We start from the raw sequence: 19,325 nt of genomic DNA, 5'->3' as shown, positions 1-19,325 counted from the left end.
ATCACATTTCCACAGTGACCCATAAATAAGTCGACCTGGGATTTTGGGATCAATTTTTGGGCATAAAATTTAGATTTATAGATGACTATATACGGTAAGTTGACATTCCTCTTTTTTTTACAATAAAAGAGGAAAAGAAAGGAAGATAGGTACTTCTTCAAGTCTGGATCCACCAACTTATAGCAGCTGGGATGCACGAAGCTATATCCACTGCTGGCTGCATCTGTGTTACGTTTCTTAATAGTTGAAAACTTTGTTTTAATCAACTAGCAGTAACAATTAGCTAGGCGAAGTTACATCATGCACTGTATGCACTTCAGGGCCGGGGAGTACTGGTGATTTTGGGGTTACTCCTTGTCCTACTCTGGAGTAAGATATTTTTTCTTAATGTTACTCCTACTCCTGTAAAAACCTCTTACTCATTTACTTCTTACTCTTAATCCCCAGCCCTGGGGAAAAGGCCCAGTTGCTTTGCAAGGCTGGTGTGTGTGTGTGTGTGTGTGTGTGTGTGTGTGTAAGTCTCTCTCTTTGCCTCCCAGTCCCTTCTCCAGTGCAATATAATAAAATTGTTTTTTGGTGTTTGTATAATAACAGCAATAAGGAGTAACAAATATATTTTTTACTCTTTATTCCTACTCCTACTCCTGTAAAAACCTCTTACTGCTTTACTCCTTACTCCTACTCTCCAGCCCTGATGTACTCACTTGAAATGTAAGTCCTTGAAGGTAAAGTGAGTCTCTACAATGCCTGTAGTCTTCACTCTGGTTCTCAGAACATCTTGCTGGGTTGGAATGTAATCCACTCTGGCTATCCTCTCCAAATCATTCAGGTAGCTGCAGGGAGAAAGGGGTGAAGGTTAGCAGAGTAGGTCAGTGCACGTTACACAGTAATTTATTATTATTATTATTATTATTATTATTATTATTATTATTATTATTAACCTTTATTTATAAAGCGCTGTAAATTTACACAGTGCTGTACATACAATCTTTTTAATTGGACGGTTTCCTGCCCTCAGGCTTAGAAGAATGAAAGGCAATGAAAAGGCTGCATTGCCATTTTCCCCCAGGGCAAACGATCTTTCACTCATACACAAGCTACACTTGTCAGAAGGTGAGAAACAGGAGAATAGCACACTTTTGTCATACTAACAAATTTAATGAATACATGTTTGGAAATAAGCAAAAGCTAATGGCTAAGCAACTTGATCCAGGGACAAGCTCATACTACATAGAAAAGTAGAACAGTATATCCCATGTAGTGTTTCTCAAATAATGGGGAAAACACTCTTTATTTGAACAGGACATTGAGTGATATTGTAAACAGAAACAAATGCACATGTCTTTATGTGTACCAAGCCTATGAACAATCTATAAACATATATCCATTGACATTTTATATTGAGAAGGAGTAGGTACAAAACATCTAGTTTAGTTTAGAAAGTAGAAGCTGTTTTGAGGAATTTGATAATTGTCAGTTTATAAGCAGGAACCAATGTGACGTAGTGGTTTGAGTGCTCGACTACAATTCTGGAGTTTGATTCCCAGCTTGGCCATATAAATCCACTGGGTGATCTTGGGCATACTACATGCTCTCAGTCTTAGAAGAAGGCAATAGCAAACCTTCTCTGAACAAATCTTGCTATGAAACCCCATGATAGGTTCACCTGAGGATTGCCATAAGTTGGAAATGACTTGAAGGCACACAACAACAACAACAACAACAGTTGATATTCAGGCCAATCCCATGCCTGCTCTCCTGAAAACAAGTTCCCATGGGTTCACTGAGAATTTAGTTTGTGTAATCAGGCAGAGGATTACAGCCTTAAAACATATTTCCCAAATGCAGGACAACTGACTTCTGCCAGCACCTTTATGCACTTTTGAGCCACAGATTTTGAATTAAAAATTTCCTCTGGAGAAAAGGAACAGCTATTCCATCAAAGATCCACTTGCAGCAATAAATAAATAAATAAATAAAAAGAAAAGAAAAGAAAAGAAAGGTTGAAAGTAAGCCCTCATTGGTGTGGGCAATCTTTGTGCTACATATTTACTCTCTCTTTCTCTCTCTATATATATATATTTCAAAAGAGGCATGTGATATTTGGGCCAAAGGGACCCATATATCTTAACAGATTCACTACCAATAGATGTACTCAGATCTACAACCCACTCAAACGTTGTCATCATTTTAAGTTAATCACGGCTGCACAGTTCCATTAATACAATGCAGCTCTCAGGAAAAGGAAAGTATTCATCACTATGGTAACAAACCAAAGGCTGTGTGTGTGTGTGTGTGTGTGTGGAGTGGGGAGAGACCGCATGTGCAGAAACCATTTATGGCCGCATGCCATTTATAGTCAAAACATCCAAACCCTCCTTCCTGGGGAGGAAAAGGGAGGTCTTTGGGGAGGAAGGAGGAGACAATCAGCAGGGCTGCTTGAGGCAGAAAAGATCAGAAGAAGGAAAATCCTGTTTTATAGACCAGAGAAATATTTTACCATTTGGTTAGATTCCTTTCTTTTTTCACTCACAAAGCAAGAGGAAGAAAAGGCAGGCCCACCAACATGAAAGCACAGGATACACCACATATGCCATCTATCCCTGAAGACTATGATGCCATAAAATGAGTTACCGAAAGATTGGCTTGGTCACTATGATTTGATTCTTTCAGACTGTGCCACACATACACACTGGCAATGTGAGACTTCTTGCAGCCACGGCATGGGCTGATAGAAACACACCCTTCAAGACAGGATCTTCATTAGGCCTCATGTAGCTAACTCAACCTTGCCTTAAGAAGTCTGACAACTTTTCACAAAGGGCAAAGGAAACCACCCCTCCCAGCTGACAAGCACTGTTTTTTTCCTGGCAAGGCCTACCATGTTTGTTCTTTTTCATATTAAAAGATGGTGGTATGCTGAGAGTTGTGGTGTCCACATATATAACTTTTTATTTTAGAAGGAAGTATGACCACAGAAGCAGACTCATTTCTAGCCATGCTGGTCAAATGAAACCCATTTCTTTTGCAAATACTGTTTTTAGGAAGTTGCAAAGTGAAAAGAGCCAAGCTGAGGAGTTAAAAATCTAGCTAATGGTGGCAAAATGATTCAGTCCTGAAAGTCTGGAAAAGACAGCCACTGCCTGAGGAGCTAGGTTTCAATATTTTCACAACAAAAGCATGAAAGTAATGGTTGTAACAACTGAGATTACACCAAACAAGACATCAATTATAGTACCTATTGTACACATATTTTTTTAAAAATCCATATTGCATAACAGAAAAATAAATTACTGTAAATAAGAGGAATTAAGAAATGGAAAGCATAAGACAAAGAAAGCATCATAAAATTTGTTGTTTGCCTCTTTTTTTCACAGGTGTTCAACCAAGAGACTGGGACAGTATCTCTCTATCACTGCCAGAAGCCATCTTTATTTCCTCTCTCAAAAGAGCTAGTCATTTTTTTAGTGTTTTACAGCCCCTCATTCTGGGATTATCTTATTTACTTCACAGCTCTTAAGTAGCCAACCCATAACTGCAATTCTCTGGTTGGTTTTCAGGTCAGATAATGGCTTTAAAAGTGCAATGTGAATGCTAAGAAGAATTGAAAACTAAAGACTGTTGAGACCACAGATTACTGAGTATTAACAAATTATATCACATCTTAAAGGGCTGAGTGAATAATTTTTTTGCATGACAGACACAAAAGAGCACAAATACAGCATCAAGACAGGCCCCTCTGTAAACACCTTTCACTGAGTTCAATGCTAGCAACAGAAAGGTCCTTTCCCCTGGTAGTCCCCCACCTCGCTTCAACTGGCAGGGATACTCGGAGCAAAGGCTCTTGAACAGGTTGGTACATATGGGAGAAGCTGGTCTTCCAAGTAATATCATACTTAATTCATTTAAAGTTCTAAAAGTTAAAATAATGTGGCCTACATTGTTTGTTCCAATTAGTAATCTTGCATTTCTTTTCTGGACTTATTGCAGTTTCTGAACGGTTTTTAAGGCAAGCCCTAATGACAGTGCTAGACTAGATGAGACGGACAAGCCAATACTGCTTCTGTGGTCCTTACTGAATCCAGTGTACAGTACTTATCTTCCTCTAGCCCTTTACTATGACAAAACCTCATCTGTATCTAATGAAAGAAATAAGTGTAACTGGGTATCAACTGCATAATGTTAGCACCTCTGACCGTGTGTGTGTGTGTGTGTGTGTGTGTGTGTGTGTGTGTGATCTTTCCCAGTGTCTTCATGCAGATATTAAACAACAAGAATTAATAGAACCCTCTGATACCCCAAACCATGGCTGTCAAATAGTTGAGGAGTAATCCCTTGGAGTCCCCCATTGTTATTGCCTACACTGATTTTTAAGATCATCCACTGAACTCAAATAGTGGCAGATTCAGGACAAATTTAAGGGAGAGCTGCTTTACATTGTGCATAACTAAACTGAGGCCCTCCAAGCAGGAATGAAACCCACATCAAAAATGCCTTCTTCACCTTGACAGAAGGCTACAATTGTCCACGGAATTGAAAGTCAATAGAATTACAAAAGGATCAATATCTTCATAGTCCCACTGTTCTTCAAATGGAAACTGTCCTGCATAGGCAACCATGGCAGCTTTCATAATAATAAATAATAAAAAATTTATTTATATACCGCTTTTCTAAAAATCAAAGTGGTTAACAACATGTGCAAATACAATCTAAAACCATCAAAATACAAAACATCATATAAAACATCAGAACACCAACTACAGCAATAAAACCACATCTCGTGCCAGCTCAACAGTGCTGACGAGGGGGGGGGAGCACATCGGGAGTCAGGAGTCAGGGGTATGCCTGCTCGAAGAGGTGTGTTTTTAACCCCTTCTTAAATTGGTTCAGTGAGGTGGCCAAGCAGAGCTCATCAGGAAGTGAGTTCCAGAGATTGGGGGCCGAGATAGAGAAGGCCCTCCTGGTGGTAGTAACTAATCTGACCTCCGGAAATCTTAATAATTGCTTCCCGGTTGATCTGAGTGTGCGGGGCGGATTGTACGGAGAGGTTTGCAAGCCTTAAACTCAACTGAAATAAGCCCTCAGAGTGTAGTGGAATCTCATCCAGCAGAGGCTGGATAGCCATCTGTCGGGTATGCTGTGATTGAGAGTTCCTGCATGGTAGGAGGTTGGACTGGATGGCCCTTGTGGTCTCTTCCAACTCTATGATTCTATGAAATGAATGCAAATAAAGCCATCCATCCTTGTCTCCAATCTTCTCACACTACAACATATGATGCTGTGTGTCAGTGAATTTATGAGAGCGCTAGCTCTACCAAAATCAAAAGGCTTTTTGGTCTAACAGGTTACACTTAGAGAAGTATTCATACATGTTATATTTTATTGTATTTCATAACTCCTATTTATTGCGCATAAATATTTACACTCATCCACATTAAATAGCCTTTGCTAGTCACAGAAATGATGCTTTGCTCAGCATGCTATAAAAGATCTGGATGTTTGTATTGCTTTGCTTCATACTGTCAGAATTGGCCCTTCCCAGCAGGATGGGATGTTGTACTCCACAGTGAATCTTTGCATATAAAATAGTCCAGTGACCTTACATTCTTTTCTTATAACCACCTTCAATCAATTGTTCTCTTTCAAAAATAATTTCAGCCACAGTTAGCTGGATTTAGTTGTTTAGGAAACAGCTAGACTTTGTTATTTAACAGACAGAGAGAAATCCAAGATATTTTTCTAGAAAAAAACTGTATCAGATCAACAACATGAGAGAAATCAGTTAGGCTTGTAGCAATGGCAATGCAAGTATCAGTATGTGCTACCCTGAAGCTAGGCTGTTTAACTGGATTATTACAAACAGGGATCTTTTAAGCAAATTATAGCCATGCTAAACCAGGGGATTTGTAATAGTGTGGTTTAGCAAGAATGTCATGATAAGGAATGTATTCTAAAAATGGAGGTTCTAAGGAAAAGCAATGACCAGGATAATTCTCATGGAAACTGGAAAGCAGCCACATAACCTTTAATATATGTTAATTCAGCCAGGAGAAGGAAGGTAATGATAAACACCTACTCCACAAGAGGGTTACTATGGTGGGCTATGACAGACTGTTAATGCCTACACTGATTCTTAAGATCATCCACTGAACCCAAATACAGTGGTACCCCGGGATACGAAAGCACCGCCTTACGAAATTCCCGGGTTACGAAAAAAAATAATTTAAAAAAACTGTTCCGCGTTACGAAAGTTTTTTCGGGTTACGAAAAAACTTTTGGTGCTTTTCGGTGCGATTTCACACCAAATCGCGGCTTTTCCCCATTAGCGCCTATGGCAATTCGGCTAGCGAAAGTCTTCCGGGTTACGAAAAGGGCAGCGGAACGAATTAATTTCGTAACCCGGGGGACCACTGTAGTGGCAGATTCAGGACAAGTTTAAGGGAGAGCTGCTTTACATTGTGCATAACTAAACTGAAGCATTTGTTATCGCACAACGTAGCAATGACCAGCAATCTGAATGGCTTTAAAAGCAGTTTAGAAAATTCATGAAGGATAAGACTACCAATAGTTGCTGGTCAGGAAGCTATACATTCTCTCGAGTGTCAACAGCACTGTGCCTCTCAGTACCAGTTGCTAGGGAACACAAGCAGGAAGGTACTGTTGCAATGTGTTACTTGTGGGCATCCAACAGACACTAATGAATTGGATACTGTGGGAATATGATGCAGCACTGGAAAAGTCAGATCTAGCATGGGTTTGGTCTGATCTACCATAACTTTTGTTATATTCCAGTTCATGGTCTCAGCAATGGAAGCCCATTTTAAAAGCAAAGAGGCAATTTCCTTGCCATATATTTATATTATATATTTTCATCACAGCAAGTGAATTAATTAATATGGACAAAGTGGCTTAGTGGTTAAGACACCAAATCTGATGACTGCAAGGTCGACAAATTGGCAGTTTGAGACCCAAGCATAGCGTAATGGAGTGAGCTCCCATCACTAGTCCTAGCTTCTGACAACATAACAGTTCGAAAACATGCAAAAGTGCAAGTAAATAGGCACCATTTTGGTGAGAAGGTAACAGTGTTCCATGCACCTCAGTGTTTAGTCATGCTGGCCATATGACCATGGAGTCATCTTTGACAATGCTTGCTCCCTCAGCTTACTAACGGAGATGAGCACTGTCCCTAACAGTTGGCCACAACAAGACAATCACGTCAAAGGGGAAACCTTTAACTTTTAGGTTAATTAAGTTTATTATTATTATTAAAAGCATAGAAGGATCTTGATCCAATTGCTTGGATCAATGAACAAGCTACAGTAACAGATCCTTTGTTGTTATTTGCTGTGCAGTTGGCTTCAACATATGGTGACCCTATGAATGAGAGATCTCCAGGAGCCCTGGTCATTATGTGCTCTGCTTGGGTCTTGCAAACTCAGAGCCATAGCTTTCTTGATTGAATCAATCCATCTGCAATGTGGTCTTCCTCCTGTCCTACTACCCTTTACTTTGACAAGCATTATCTACTTAACCAGTGAGTCATGTCATCTCATGTTACGTCCAAAGTACAATAGCTTTAGTTTAGTCATCTTGACCTCTACTGAGAGTTCAGGTTTGATTTGCTCTAGGGCCTATTTATTTGTCTTTTCAGTGGTCCATGGTATCCACAGAACTTTCCTCCAAGACCACTTCAAATGTGTTGACTGGTTCGCTTCCTGTCCAGCTTTCACAATCATACATAGAAATCAGAAATACTATGGCATGGAAGATTTTGATATTCAGTGATATATTTTTACACTCAAGGACTTTTTTAGTTCCTTCATAGCTGCCCTTCTAGACTTAGGCCCGGTAAAGACCAGTCCTTTGTGCCATCCTGATGCTACATGCCCTGACTCCACCCCCCAGGGTGTAATGATGTTGCATGCCATTCTATATGGCATGAAGCATCATGCTATGAGTCTACATCCAGATGATGCAGCACCAAAGGAGCACCATATACCAAGCTGCTGCAGCCATGGAACCCTTTGGAGGGCGCAAAAAGGACTTGCTTTTTGCAGCTCTTTTTTGCGCCCTCCAGAGGCCGGATCAGGGTCGCAGCCCCAATCCATCCAGGAAAGGGGTGGCCTGTATAGCCCCTTAGTCACCTTCTGATTACTTGATTACACTTTCCATTTCCACTGATGACACAAGTTAAGGCATTGAAAATCTTTAAACATCAATCTCTTCATCAAATACTTTTTCATTATGCCATCTTCTGTGATCATTTTTGTATCTTACTATTGAGCTATAAATCTGCGTTTGCACTTTACTCATTTCATCAGTAGTCATTCCAAGCCTTTGCTATTTTCTGCTGGTAACATGATACCATCTGCATATTTTAAACTGTTGATGTTCCTTCCTCAAATTTTCACATCTCAGAGTTTGATCCTGCTTTCCATATGGTATACACTGTGTATAAATTAAATGGATAGGATGATAAAATCTATCATTGTCTGATCCCTTTGTCAACTGGAAACCATTCTGTTTCTCCATATTCTGATAGTGGCCTTTTGTTCTGAGTTCTGGATCATCCAAAGAAATGTCTTTTAGAAAAATCCAGTTTTTCATGATCTACAGAGTCAAATGTTTTGGTATACTATTTTCTTCTGAAGTTCTTTGGTCTGCACTTTGATACAATCTGTGCTTGCAATATGATCTCTAGTGACTCTTCCTTTTCTGAACTTAGTTTCAGTATCTAGTAGCATTTCTCATTCTATATGGTAAAATTTTGAACATCACTTTGCTTGGATGATTTTGTTTTGTTTCCCCTATTTGTTCATAGGGATTTTGTTGTTAAGAATTAAAGTGGATTCCATCTCTATAGTTTGAAATAGTTGTATTGATATGTCATTTGTTCCTGATGATTTAGAATCATAGAGTTGGAAGAGACCACAAGGGCCATCCAGTCCAACCCCCTGTCATGCAGGAAAGCTCAATCAAAGAATCCCTGACAGATGGCCATCCAGCCTCTGCTTAAAGACCTCCAAGGAAGGAGACTCCACTACACTCCGAGGAAGGAGTGTGTTCCACTGTCGAACAGCCCTTACTGTCAGGAAGTTCCTCCAAATGTTGAGGTGGAATCTCTTTTCCTGTAGCATCCATTGCTCCGGGTCCTAGTCTCTGGAGTAGCAGAAAACAAGCTTGCTCCCTCTGAAATGCTTTGATTCAACTTTCTAAAATTGTGGGCTCCCCCCCCCCAAAAAAAAGTTCTTTCTTTTGTATAGTTTTTCTGTGTATTGCTTCCATCATTTTTTTTTATTTTGCGCCTATTTTGTGTGCCCCTCAGCTGATGATAAACCATCAGTAGTCATGGTTTAAACTGCCTTTTTACTTCTCAGAGCTTGTGGAAGACACCTCTTGTTCTTCCTTTTGTTGTCTTTTTCTGTTCCCCCTAGAACCATTATCATGGACGTAAGGCTACGAGCCACTCGTACCTGTGTCCTCCTATGAAGCCATCACACCGGAGGCCCCTCCAAATATGTCACCATTTATGCCTGTTTCTCATCTGTCTGGAGAGATTCACCAGTCATCTAATTATGCTTTTCTTTCTTCTTTCTCCATCTTCTGCTTCCAATTATGAATTTATTTGAGCTGTATATTGGCCATCTGTTGATGTCAACATACATAGTCAAAAATATTATTGCCTGAAGAATATGTTTTCAATGAACAAAACATTGGTTTCATTCAATTTGACAAGTTGCTTTCCTGTTTAATTTTCTTGATCCTAAACCAAAATCTCCAATAATGTTTGGTTTTATTCTATCATAATTTTCAATATGTTCTGCTTTGGTATGAATAATTTTGTCCTGGATACCAAGACAGAATGTTTAGATTTCTTCCTCTTCTGCTTCTGTAGTTCAAGCATAAATTAGTATTTATTTATTTATTTATTTATTTATTTGCGGTATTTATACCCTGCCCTTCAGTCCTAAAGGCTCTCAGAGCAGCTTACAATTATTATTATTTTTAATTAGACGGTTTCCTGCCCTCAGGCTTACAACCTAAAAAGACATGACACAAAAGGAGAAGGGAATGGTGGTGGGGAAAGGGATCAGGTCCAGCAGTTGTTCTCTCCCTCTGAGGCCTGGACCAAGGCAAATGGACTGGAGGGAGGGCTCTGTTTCTTAATGTAGGCTAGGCCCAGTGGAGCTGGGCCTGTATCTCTCCCTTCATGGCCGGATGGCAACAGATGGATTGGAGGGAGGGCTGTTCTTCTTAAGGATTCTTATCATGTTGATGGGTTTTTTTCCCCATGATGTCTTATTATTTGGTCAGATTTTGCATTATAGCATCTCATCTCGTTGTTAATTCAAATGTTCTATTCTGACTCGTTTTAGCTTGCTCACCCCAAGTGCAAGCACATCTCAGTAAATAAAGCCGCTAACAAAGAGGGTTTTTTAAAAGTTTTTACACCCCCAGCGATACTTTCTCTCCTTGTCCTTTGCCTTGTCCTCAAGGTTTATTAGAAGCATTAGTCTTGGGAGGATGGTGAAGGATGGTTGGAGAAATGCAAATAATGAAACAAAGTTTGAGCTGGGAAAGAGCAGGATTCTACTTTAGCTGATCCTAGTATAACTGTGTGTGCCTGCCTGTAACAGACAAGGGAAACAGTAGTTGTTTCCAGAATCCCTTACTGTGTAAAAGTCATTCCTGGGTGGGTTTTGGAAGAAGCCTTCAAATGTCTGCAGAAGATTCAAAATATTTTGTTTACTTTTGAAAGGCTTACCTAGCCTGGTTAATTTCACATGTGCATAAATTATTAGCTTTCTATTCAAAGTACACTGAAACACACTGAATGTAGGAACCTAACCCTTTATTCCCATGTTATATCTGCCACTGGTACTAAATTTATGCTAAAGAAGTAATGCCCAAGAACACATCTACTTTGCTAACTGTGGTCTACCTATATCACTATTTCAATTTTTTCTTTTACAATTTCTAGCTTCCCCTAATATATGTTTCTCTCATTCCACATTCCTGCTTATGTGTACTGTGCAGCTTCTGGCTTTTCTTTCATATCTGAGCAGAGATTCTTATGACCATAATTAATCAATGTTTAATTGGACAGATATAGCCAAAGACTGCAGTTAATGAAAAGCAGGTAAGACTTGTTTTGAACCAAAGCAGTCTAATTTTGGGGTCTACTTAGTATTTTGGGAGTACTCCATAAATGAAGGAAATCAGTTGCATCAATTAAAAATGCAATCTTGGCCAGGCTAACCCTCCTTCTTCAGGTTTTTATGGAAATTACTGTTATAGAGCAACAGACCAAAATGACTATGTAATCGCACTAGAATTATGCACTAAAAATGTCAACTTCAGTGACAAGATAACTGAAATAGAATGATAACTGAGAGAAGAAGGTTGTAATTTATACTTTCTGCTTTGTAATTTAAGAAAATCTCTAGAAGCAATCCTAACTGGCAATACAGAACATGGGGATTCTGGAATCTGAAATGACTGATTGCTGGGTCACTCTTCCAACCAATTGATCCACGTACATCCTACACAATCAGTCCAGAGTCCTGGTGGGAAATATGCCACAACTGATGAAGGGTCTCCATTACTAATGAAAGTTATCACCCATTGTTAAGAACTATGGGAGATTCCATCCAGAATTTGCAGACAGAACTTCTGCACCAGTCATGAAGATTTAACACAGTTTAAGTGTCTATTTTGTTTTGACAGGACAGCAATAGAAAGAGAGTTAAGGATGCTACCTCCCACTGTTCCTGCCCCAGCCCTTGTCCCCCCCCCCCCCCAAACTGGGAATAACCACCTTCATCAACCAAAGTTTTCAAAACAAAACAAAACACTAGTGAGCCATTACTGAGCCTTTGACTTGATGCTAGTTCTGCTCCTCCTAAACTAACCCTCCATCTCCTTCCCCCATCTAAGATTGCTCAGTTTTTTTACTTCCCCTAGAAGCTTTCCAACAAAAAGGCTCAGATTATGCAAAAATGAGACCTGCATGAGTCTCTCTAGTCCTCTGAACCCTATCACAGAAATACAAAACTTTGAATTAAGAAGTGTGTGTGGGTATATACATTCTGTCAGCTTATGGCAACCCCATGAATTTTTCTGAGGCAAGAAATACTCAGAGGTGATTTTACCAGTTCCTTCCTCTGAAATATAACTAAAAGCCTTTGGCATTCATTGGCGGTCTCCCAGTGCTAAACAGGACTGACCTTGCTTAACTTCCAAGATCAGATAGGATCTGTTGCCTTTTGGGTATATACCCATCCAAATCAACTTTATGCACCCTTACTCCCCTGGAATGTATAAATATCTGCATATTAATCTTTCTGCAACCGGACTTGTTTATCTCGGATTGGCCTTTTTAGTCATCAACGTGCTTGTAGAAAGCGCGGGATGAGTCCTTCCTGAATCTTTGTTCGCAAAGTAAAGCCAGAGAGAATTCTTCCTTTTATGATTTTCCTGCTACTTTCCTGCATCATCTCTCAATTCTGCCCCTTGACTTGCCTTGCATTTCAAGATTGCTCACAGCACCCTGGCTTCAAGAAGAGCTTGCCAGATCCCCCAAAACTCTTTCTATTTTCTTATTAATCAGTAATTCTCCTTCCTCTCTTTTCATCTCCCTCTATCTAATAAGGCAGCTCAACTGCTGATCTGAACATGATTGTGCTCACAATGGTTCTTCTATTTGGTACAAAAGTTACATATTAATTTACTCTCTTATATTCTCTAAGAAAAAATATATTATTTTGACATAAGCTTTGGTGAACCACTATTCCCTTCTTAATATAATCTCACATGTTAGCCCTAAAATTTAAAGATTTCACAAGTCAACAAGTGTGCAGGAGAACATGTGATCAAGAACATATCATGTTCTTCTCACCAAGATGGAAGCACCTTGCATTTGAGAGCTGTATAAATCTACAGTATTCACATAAATTATCATTCTCCTATGCTGGAGACCAGTGGTCCCCAAACTGTGCCTTTTAAGAGATTTTGGACTCCAGTTCCCAGAAACCTCAGCCATGTTGGCCAGCATTCTGGGATTCTGGGGGTTGAAGTCCAAAATCTCTTAAAGAGCACAGTTTGGGGACCACTGCTGTAAATTAAAAACACAAAAGTTTTTATACTACACATTTTGAGTGAGTATCCCGGCTTGGCCATGGAAACCCTACTGAGTGACCTTGAACAAGACATACTCTCTCAGGTTCAGAAAATGGCAATGACAAACTCCCTCTGAAGAATGTGAAGTTGTAGGCTTTCACAGTTGGCATCCATAGTTTTTTGTGGGTTTTTCGGGCTATGTGGCCGTGTTCTGGAAGAGTTTATTCCTGATATTTACTCCTCTGAAGAAACTTGGCAATAAAACCATAAGCTGGAAACAACTTGAAGGCACACCGTAACAACCAAGGGATTCCATCCATTCAAAAGAGATGTTTCACAGAGTTTAGTCCCCCAGTATCTCCTCAAATGCCCAAATATTTTATTTTAAGAAATAGCAAAGGGAGGGAGCCCACAGATACATTCATCAGTACACATACACTCATTTTTATTCTCCCACATTCAAATCAAAGGGAAACTTTCCCCAAAACGAATTAATCTAAGTTAAAATAGTTTTGGACGGAGTTAATATATATGGAATGGAGATGTAAAACCCTCCCTTCATGAATAGGGTTGCCATAGTGCCGGACCTCCAAACCGGGAAAAATGTAGGACAAAATTTTCAAATGTAGGACACACAAACATGTGTCCTACATTTGAAAATTATGTCCTACATTTTCCCTCGCGATCGCGGCGGGGAGCGGAGGCCAAGTGGCGAGGGAAAGCCTCCACTTAAGGAGGCTTTCCCTCCCGCCAGGGCCCTGGGCCTCGCCGCGATCGGAGGCCAGGATCGGGGCCCCGCGATCGGGGACCAGGAAGGAGGGGAACAGGCCGGCGGCGATCGCCACGGCCTTGCCTCGTTCCTGGCCCCCGCAGGGACCAGGAAGGAGGCGAGCAGGCCGGCGGCGATCGCCGCGGCCTTGCCTCGTTCCTGGCCCCTGCAGGGACTAGGAAGGAGGGAGGAGGCTGCAGGGAGGCAGGGAGGTTGGCGCGGCTGCGCCCAAGAGGCGACGCCTCCCTGCAGCCTCCTCCGCCTCAGGCCTCGCTGCCCTCCTTTTGCTCTGCGCGGCCATGCGCGGTGGAGGAGGAGGAGGAGGAGGGCAGCGAGGCCCCAGGGTTGCCTAGCAACCCCACTGCAACCGGGCTTTTCCCGGTTTTTGGCGGCACCCGTGCCGTGACCGGGCAGGTGCCGCCAAAACTGGGAAAAACCCGGTTGCAACTGGGTTATGGTAACCCTATTCATGAACCCTTCCCCTGTATTCTGCTAAGACAACAACATGTATTTATGTGTGTGAGAGAAAGGGGGGGAGGGAGGTCCCTTTAAAAAAGAAACCTGACTTCTGAGGAAGCAGGATGGGGAAAGGAGGCTATAGGCTGAAATTAGGGTGTTTTTTTTTGGGGGGGGGTCTGCAGGACAGATTTCCAAATTCAGTTTTAAGGTTTTGAAAGCATAAGGGGACTGAATCCTGAATTCTGTGATTCCCAATTCTTTGACTCACCACTCCTTTTGTATATGGAGATGAGCAGAGTATCTGAGCATATCAGATGCTAAAGGTCAAGGTTACATTTTATTATATTTTCTTATTGTATTATGTGCTTAGAATGTAAATAACATAAAAAGAAGCCATATAAAGACAGCCATAGCTTCAGGGATCGCATCATTGGCTCCAAAAAGCCACATTCTCAGTTATAAATCATGTTCTGAAAGCTTATGCCACAATGTATTTGCTTTTTAGATACCACATGTCTTTGTCAGCAATGAGATCAAAGCAACATCTTTGGTTAGCTGCTAGGATGCTGTTCAGTGGGTATCTACCTAGAAGAAGGTGATACAAGTTTTCTGTACCCAGTCAGCCAATGTAACTCTAGATTAGTAAATTCCCTATTTCACCTTATTTAATTAGCCTGGATTCAAACATCCCTTTAATTGAAGATCTGAACACAGCCATATACTCAACTGTTCCATGACTGGTGGGAACTCTCCTAGTCACACTGCAAAAATACGAAACAACAGCAACAGGCAATGCTAGCATCATACCAGCCCTTCAGCTACTGTGCTCTTGCATGTTAACAGGGATGGTGTACATTCAGACTCTGTGCTCATGCATGAGAACACTCACAACATTTTTTATTGCATTCTGATGGCAATTCTCAGCATGGCTGGCTCAGAAGCTGTAAAGATGAAATGGAAAACAACATTTGCAAAGAAGCTCAAGATGAAGAATAGTTCATAAACTAATGCGCACAACTGCTAGTCACTGAAAAGTCGACAAGACTATTTTTATACAAAAACCTTGCTTCATGCTGATTAAAATCAGAGTGAGATGCAAAGATTAAAAGCCCAATTTTAATCTTATGAAGCATCCAATTATGGTTTGTTGAGGGAGATAGCATTAGCAAATTGAGCATCTCTGAATAACACTCTCCATTACAAATAAACATTTGCTATTTAGATATAACAAAGAGTCTGAATGCTTCTTAGCAACTGCAGCTATCTCCTTCCTGCTGCCTCCAGACCCTCAACATAGGGCTGATGAGGAAAGAGATGGTAACACGTTTAGCTTGCAAGCTGTGATGAGTAGGGCCTGCCTTTTTTATGCTCTGTAAAGCAAAATGTACAATGGGGGCAGTACATAAATAATGCATTATTACTAATTATTTTAGTGCTTCAAATAACCTAAAAGAACAGATTATTTTTTTAAAAGAGGAACGTGTACTTGGCCCAAAGCTCCAGATAACACATAAAGAGTACAAGACATGAGAGCAGATTTACTGTATTTTTTTCTTTAAACTGCTGGTAGACTCAGGGGTATCACATCCTTCCAGAGGAAGTGCCAATTCATTCAACCATGCAGTCATGATTAACAGATATGCCGGGAAACCTCATCCACAGGGCACACAGAAGTCTTCAACAGGGTAGGAAGGAAAGTACGGAAATAAACACTATGGCCTGTTACAGACAGCCAAAATAAAGCTGCTTCGAGTCACAGTGGAGGTATGGTGTTTCAATGATGCATGCGTCCTAAGAGTCCAGAAGTCACACCAAAGCCACGCTCCAGCCCCTAAGGACTGGAGCATGGCTTTGGTGTGGCTTCTGGACTCTTAGGACTCATGCATCATTGAAACATCATGCCTCCACTGTGACTCGAAGCAGCTTTATTTTGGCTGTCTGTGACAGGCCACTATCTCTCTGTTATGTATTGCTGGGGAGTCCCAGCATGGAGGCAGTTATACTCAATTCATCCTGCCCATGCACTTCCTTTACATAACTGAAAGGTTAATAATAATAATAATAATAATAATAATAATAATAATAATAATAATAATATATCAGCACAAGCAAGCCTTTAGCATGGCTCTTCTCATGTTCATGTGCTCTATCTTACCAGTGACTTGTACTTTTCCACCTAAATGAGAGCTTAAAGAAGTAGGGTCTTTCCAGCCAGACTCTTGAAAAATTTAGTGTGCTGTAGTTTAACTGGAATGTTTAATCTCCCCTGGGAGGACTACAGAAACTTTTCTAGTTCTGACAAGAAGCTCCTAGGAGTGTGCACTCAAAGGTCTAGCAAAGGAACACAAAAGCAGTCACACAAAGAATCATAGAGCTAGAAGAGACCACACCAGTCATCCAGTCCAACCCCCTGCCGTGCAAAAAGACACAAAGCACTCCTGACAGATGCCCATCCAGCATTCAAAGAAAGAGAGTACTTCACACTTCAATGCAGCGTATTCCACTGTCAAACAGCTCTTACCGTCAGGAAGTTCTTCCTAATGTTTATGTGGAATCTCTATACTGTAGCACAGCAGCTTGGAGATGCCAGGGGGAGGGAGGTGGAATATAGCAACAACAACAACAGATAAGCTACACTTGATCCTTTCTATTGAGCAAGTATGAGCCACAGACTGGCATTTCCCAATATATGATACAGGTCCTCCCTTCATGAAAAACTGCCAGCAATCAGGTCACTGATAGCCCAATTTTTTTGAGTCCTTCGGAAATGCCAGCTACTACATATAGTCTCTATGCTTGGTAGAATTCAGAATGCAAAAATAAACCTACCAGTATTTGCAGCACAAGTAAACTCCATGGCAACTACTGTAGTAGTTTTTGTTTTTAAGCTGGGGTCACACTAGACAACATTTATCAAGGAAGAAAAGTTGTTGTCAGTGGACAAAGGATCTGCTTTTGCTTGTCAGGCATTTTCATACGGTAACGAATTATAGCTAAATGAAAGGAGGTGAGGGCACTGTTGCACTTCCTTTTCATATATGTGTGCACAGCCACTAAACATGTACACTGTAGCATTTGCACATTTCCCCCAGTGCCTTCCATAAAGCAGTGGGTCAATCCAGATGGGTCCTCCACATGTTTTGGACATTGGTTCACAGAATGCCTGAATGTAGCACCTTTGAGACTAACTGAGAGAAAGAAAGAAGTTGATAGCATACGCTTTCGTAGACTTAAGTCTACTTCAGGTGCCTGACAGCTGACCATGCTGGACAAGGATCCCAGAAATTGTAGTCCAAAATACGTATCTGGCAGGCCGTACGGTGAGAACCCTGTTGCCATAAGGCAAATGTGGCCTCCCTTCAGAATGCTCCCTAGCAGCACATGTACTCTTTCTTCCTCTTTTCCTATCACCAAACTATGCTGTCTATTTGATGCGACCCTTTATAACTCTTTATAGCCAAAGAAAATATAGACCATAGTTTATTCCAAAATGTATGCCAAACAATAAAAAGCTGTGATGGGAGGAGTGAAAGCACCAAGACTGAAAAGCACTATCTAAGCGATGAGAGCATACCATACTAGGAAGACCCAGATTTTGAATACTTGCTTAGGAAAAAGTGGGTGCTGTATATAAATACAGAACTGTATATAAACTATCACAACATACTGCAACTTACATATACCAGAAATTGGAAATGTTACTTTTTAACAACTTCCAGAATCCTCAAACCATCTTGATAACCATTTTTTAGATTGTAAGCCTCAGGACAGGGAACTGTCTAATTAAAAATAATAATTGTAAGCCACTCTGATAGCCTTTAGGGTTGAAGGGCGGGGTATAAATACCATAAATAATAACCAGTTATGCAGGCTGAAGGGTTCTTGGAATTGTAGTCATTTCCCCAAGCTCTGTCAGATTATGGACTTACCCAGAGAGACACATGCTTTTCTACCTCATGTTCCCTTTCTAGTCAACTCTTTCAAGCTCTGGTACATATGTATGTCTCCTACTCCCAGCATACCAGGGGAGAGGGGAGCTTTCAATTAATTTATTTGATTTACAAATGTACACACTACTCAGCTCCATTCCTAGCCAATTTTTATAGGGTTTCTTCCCAACTTGGAAGGTAACACTCTCCTGGAACCATTGCAGCTTCTCTGCAGTGAGCCAAAGCAGACTCTCTCTGAGCCACATTCACAGCAAAGAAATCGAATGGCAAGGGCTTCTGACTGTTGATTATGCTAAATAACCAAGATCCTGTCTGATCTTGGAAGCTAAGACTTGGATGGGAGACCGCCCACAAATACCAGATGCTGTAGAGCAGTGGTTCCCACAGTTTGGTCCTCCCACTGTTTTAAACATCTGTTACAGAATTCCTGACTGCTGACCAAGCTAGATGGGGTTTCTGGGAGCTGAAGTCCAAAGCACCTGAAGGACCAAAGTTTGGGAACTACTGCTGTAGGCTATATTTTAGAGGAAGGAACTGGCAAAACTACCTCCAAGTATTCCTTGTCTAAGACAATTCCTTGCCTATTCCTTCCCATGAGTGGACAAGTGACCTGAGTGCATGCATGCCTGCACATACACACTCACAACCCTTACTGTCTGTGTTTCTGTACAAAAGCATATTGATGTTTGACAGGCACACTATTGGTTATCCTGAACCTATCACTCCCACAATAAATGGATGGACCAATACAGTCATGATGGATGAACCCACAGTACAGGAGCAATGGCTGGTGCTCTACCAGCTGTCTCCCACACCCTGAAGACCTGTCTTTGGTGAGACTGATAGCGTATAGCATGACTCATCATAAGGAAATTCAGCAGGATCATCTCTGCATTTAACGGTCTGTTTGAAAACAATCTGCAAATGCCCCAGTCTCAACTTTCTGGAGACTGAATAAAGTAAATACCAACCAATATAGATGATCCAGAATAAAATTATCTTGGGATGTAAACTAGAATGATTTT

At 40.9% G+C, this 19,325-nt stretch overlaps 1 protein-coding gene across 1 annotated transcript in view; it reads right to left on the bottom strand.

The window, feature by feature from the left end:
- The window catches only part of LOC149321633 (guanine nucleotide-binding protein G(i) subunit alpha-2), a 187,655-nt gene that overhangs the window by 32,987 nt on the left and 135,343 nt on the right, over positions 1-19,325 (bottom strand). Inside the window, exon 5 of the mRNA XM_089525822.1 lies at positions 705-833. Within this exon, the coding sequence (XP_089381948.1) occupies positions 705-833 (129 nt within the window). The remainder of the gene's footprint in view (positions 1-704; positions 834-19,325) is intronic.

The sequence above is a fragment of the Sceloporus occidentalis genome, unplaced genomic scaffold, assembly GCF_023333645.1.
Source record: "Sceloporus occidentalis isolate IW3139 unplaced genomic scaffold, rSceOcc1.0.p SCAF_1, whole genome shotgun sequence".
NCBI lineage: Eukaryota > Metazoa > Chordata > Lepidosauria > Squamata > Phrynosomatidae > Sceloporus > Sceloporus occidentalis.
This window is presented reverse-complemented; position numbering and strand designations above follow the sequence as displayed.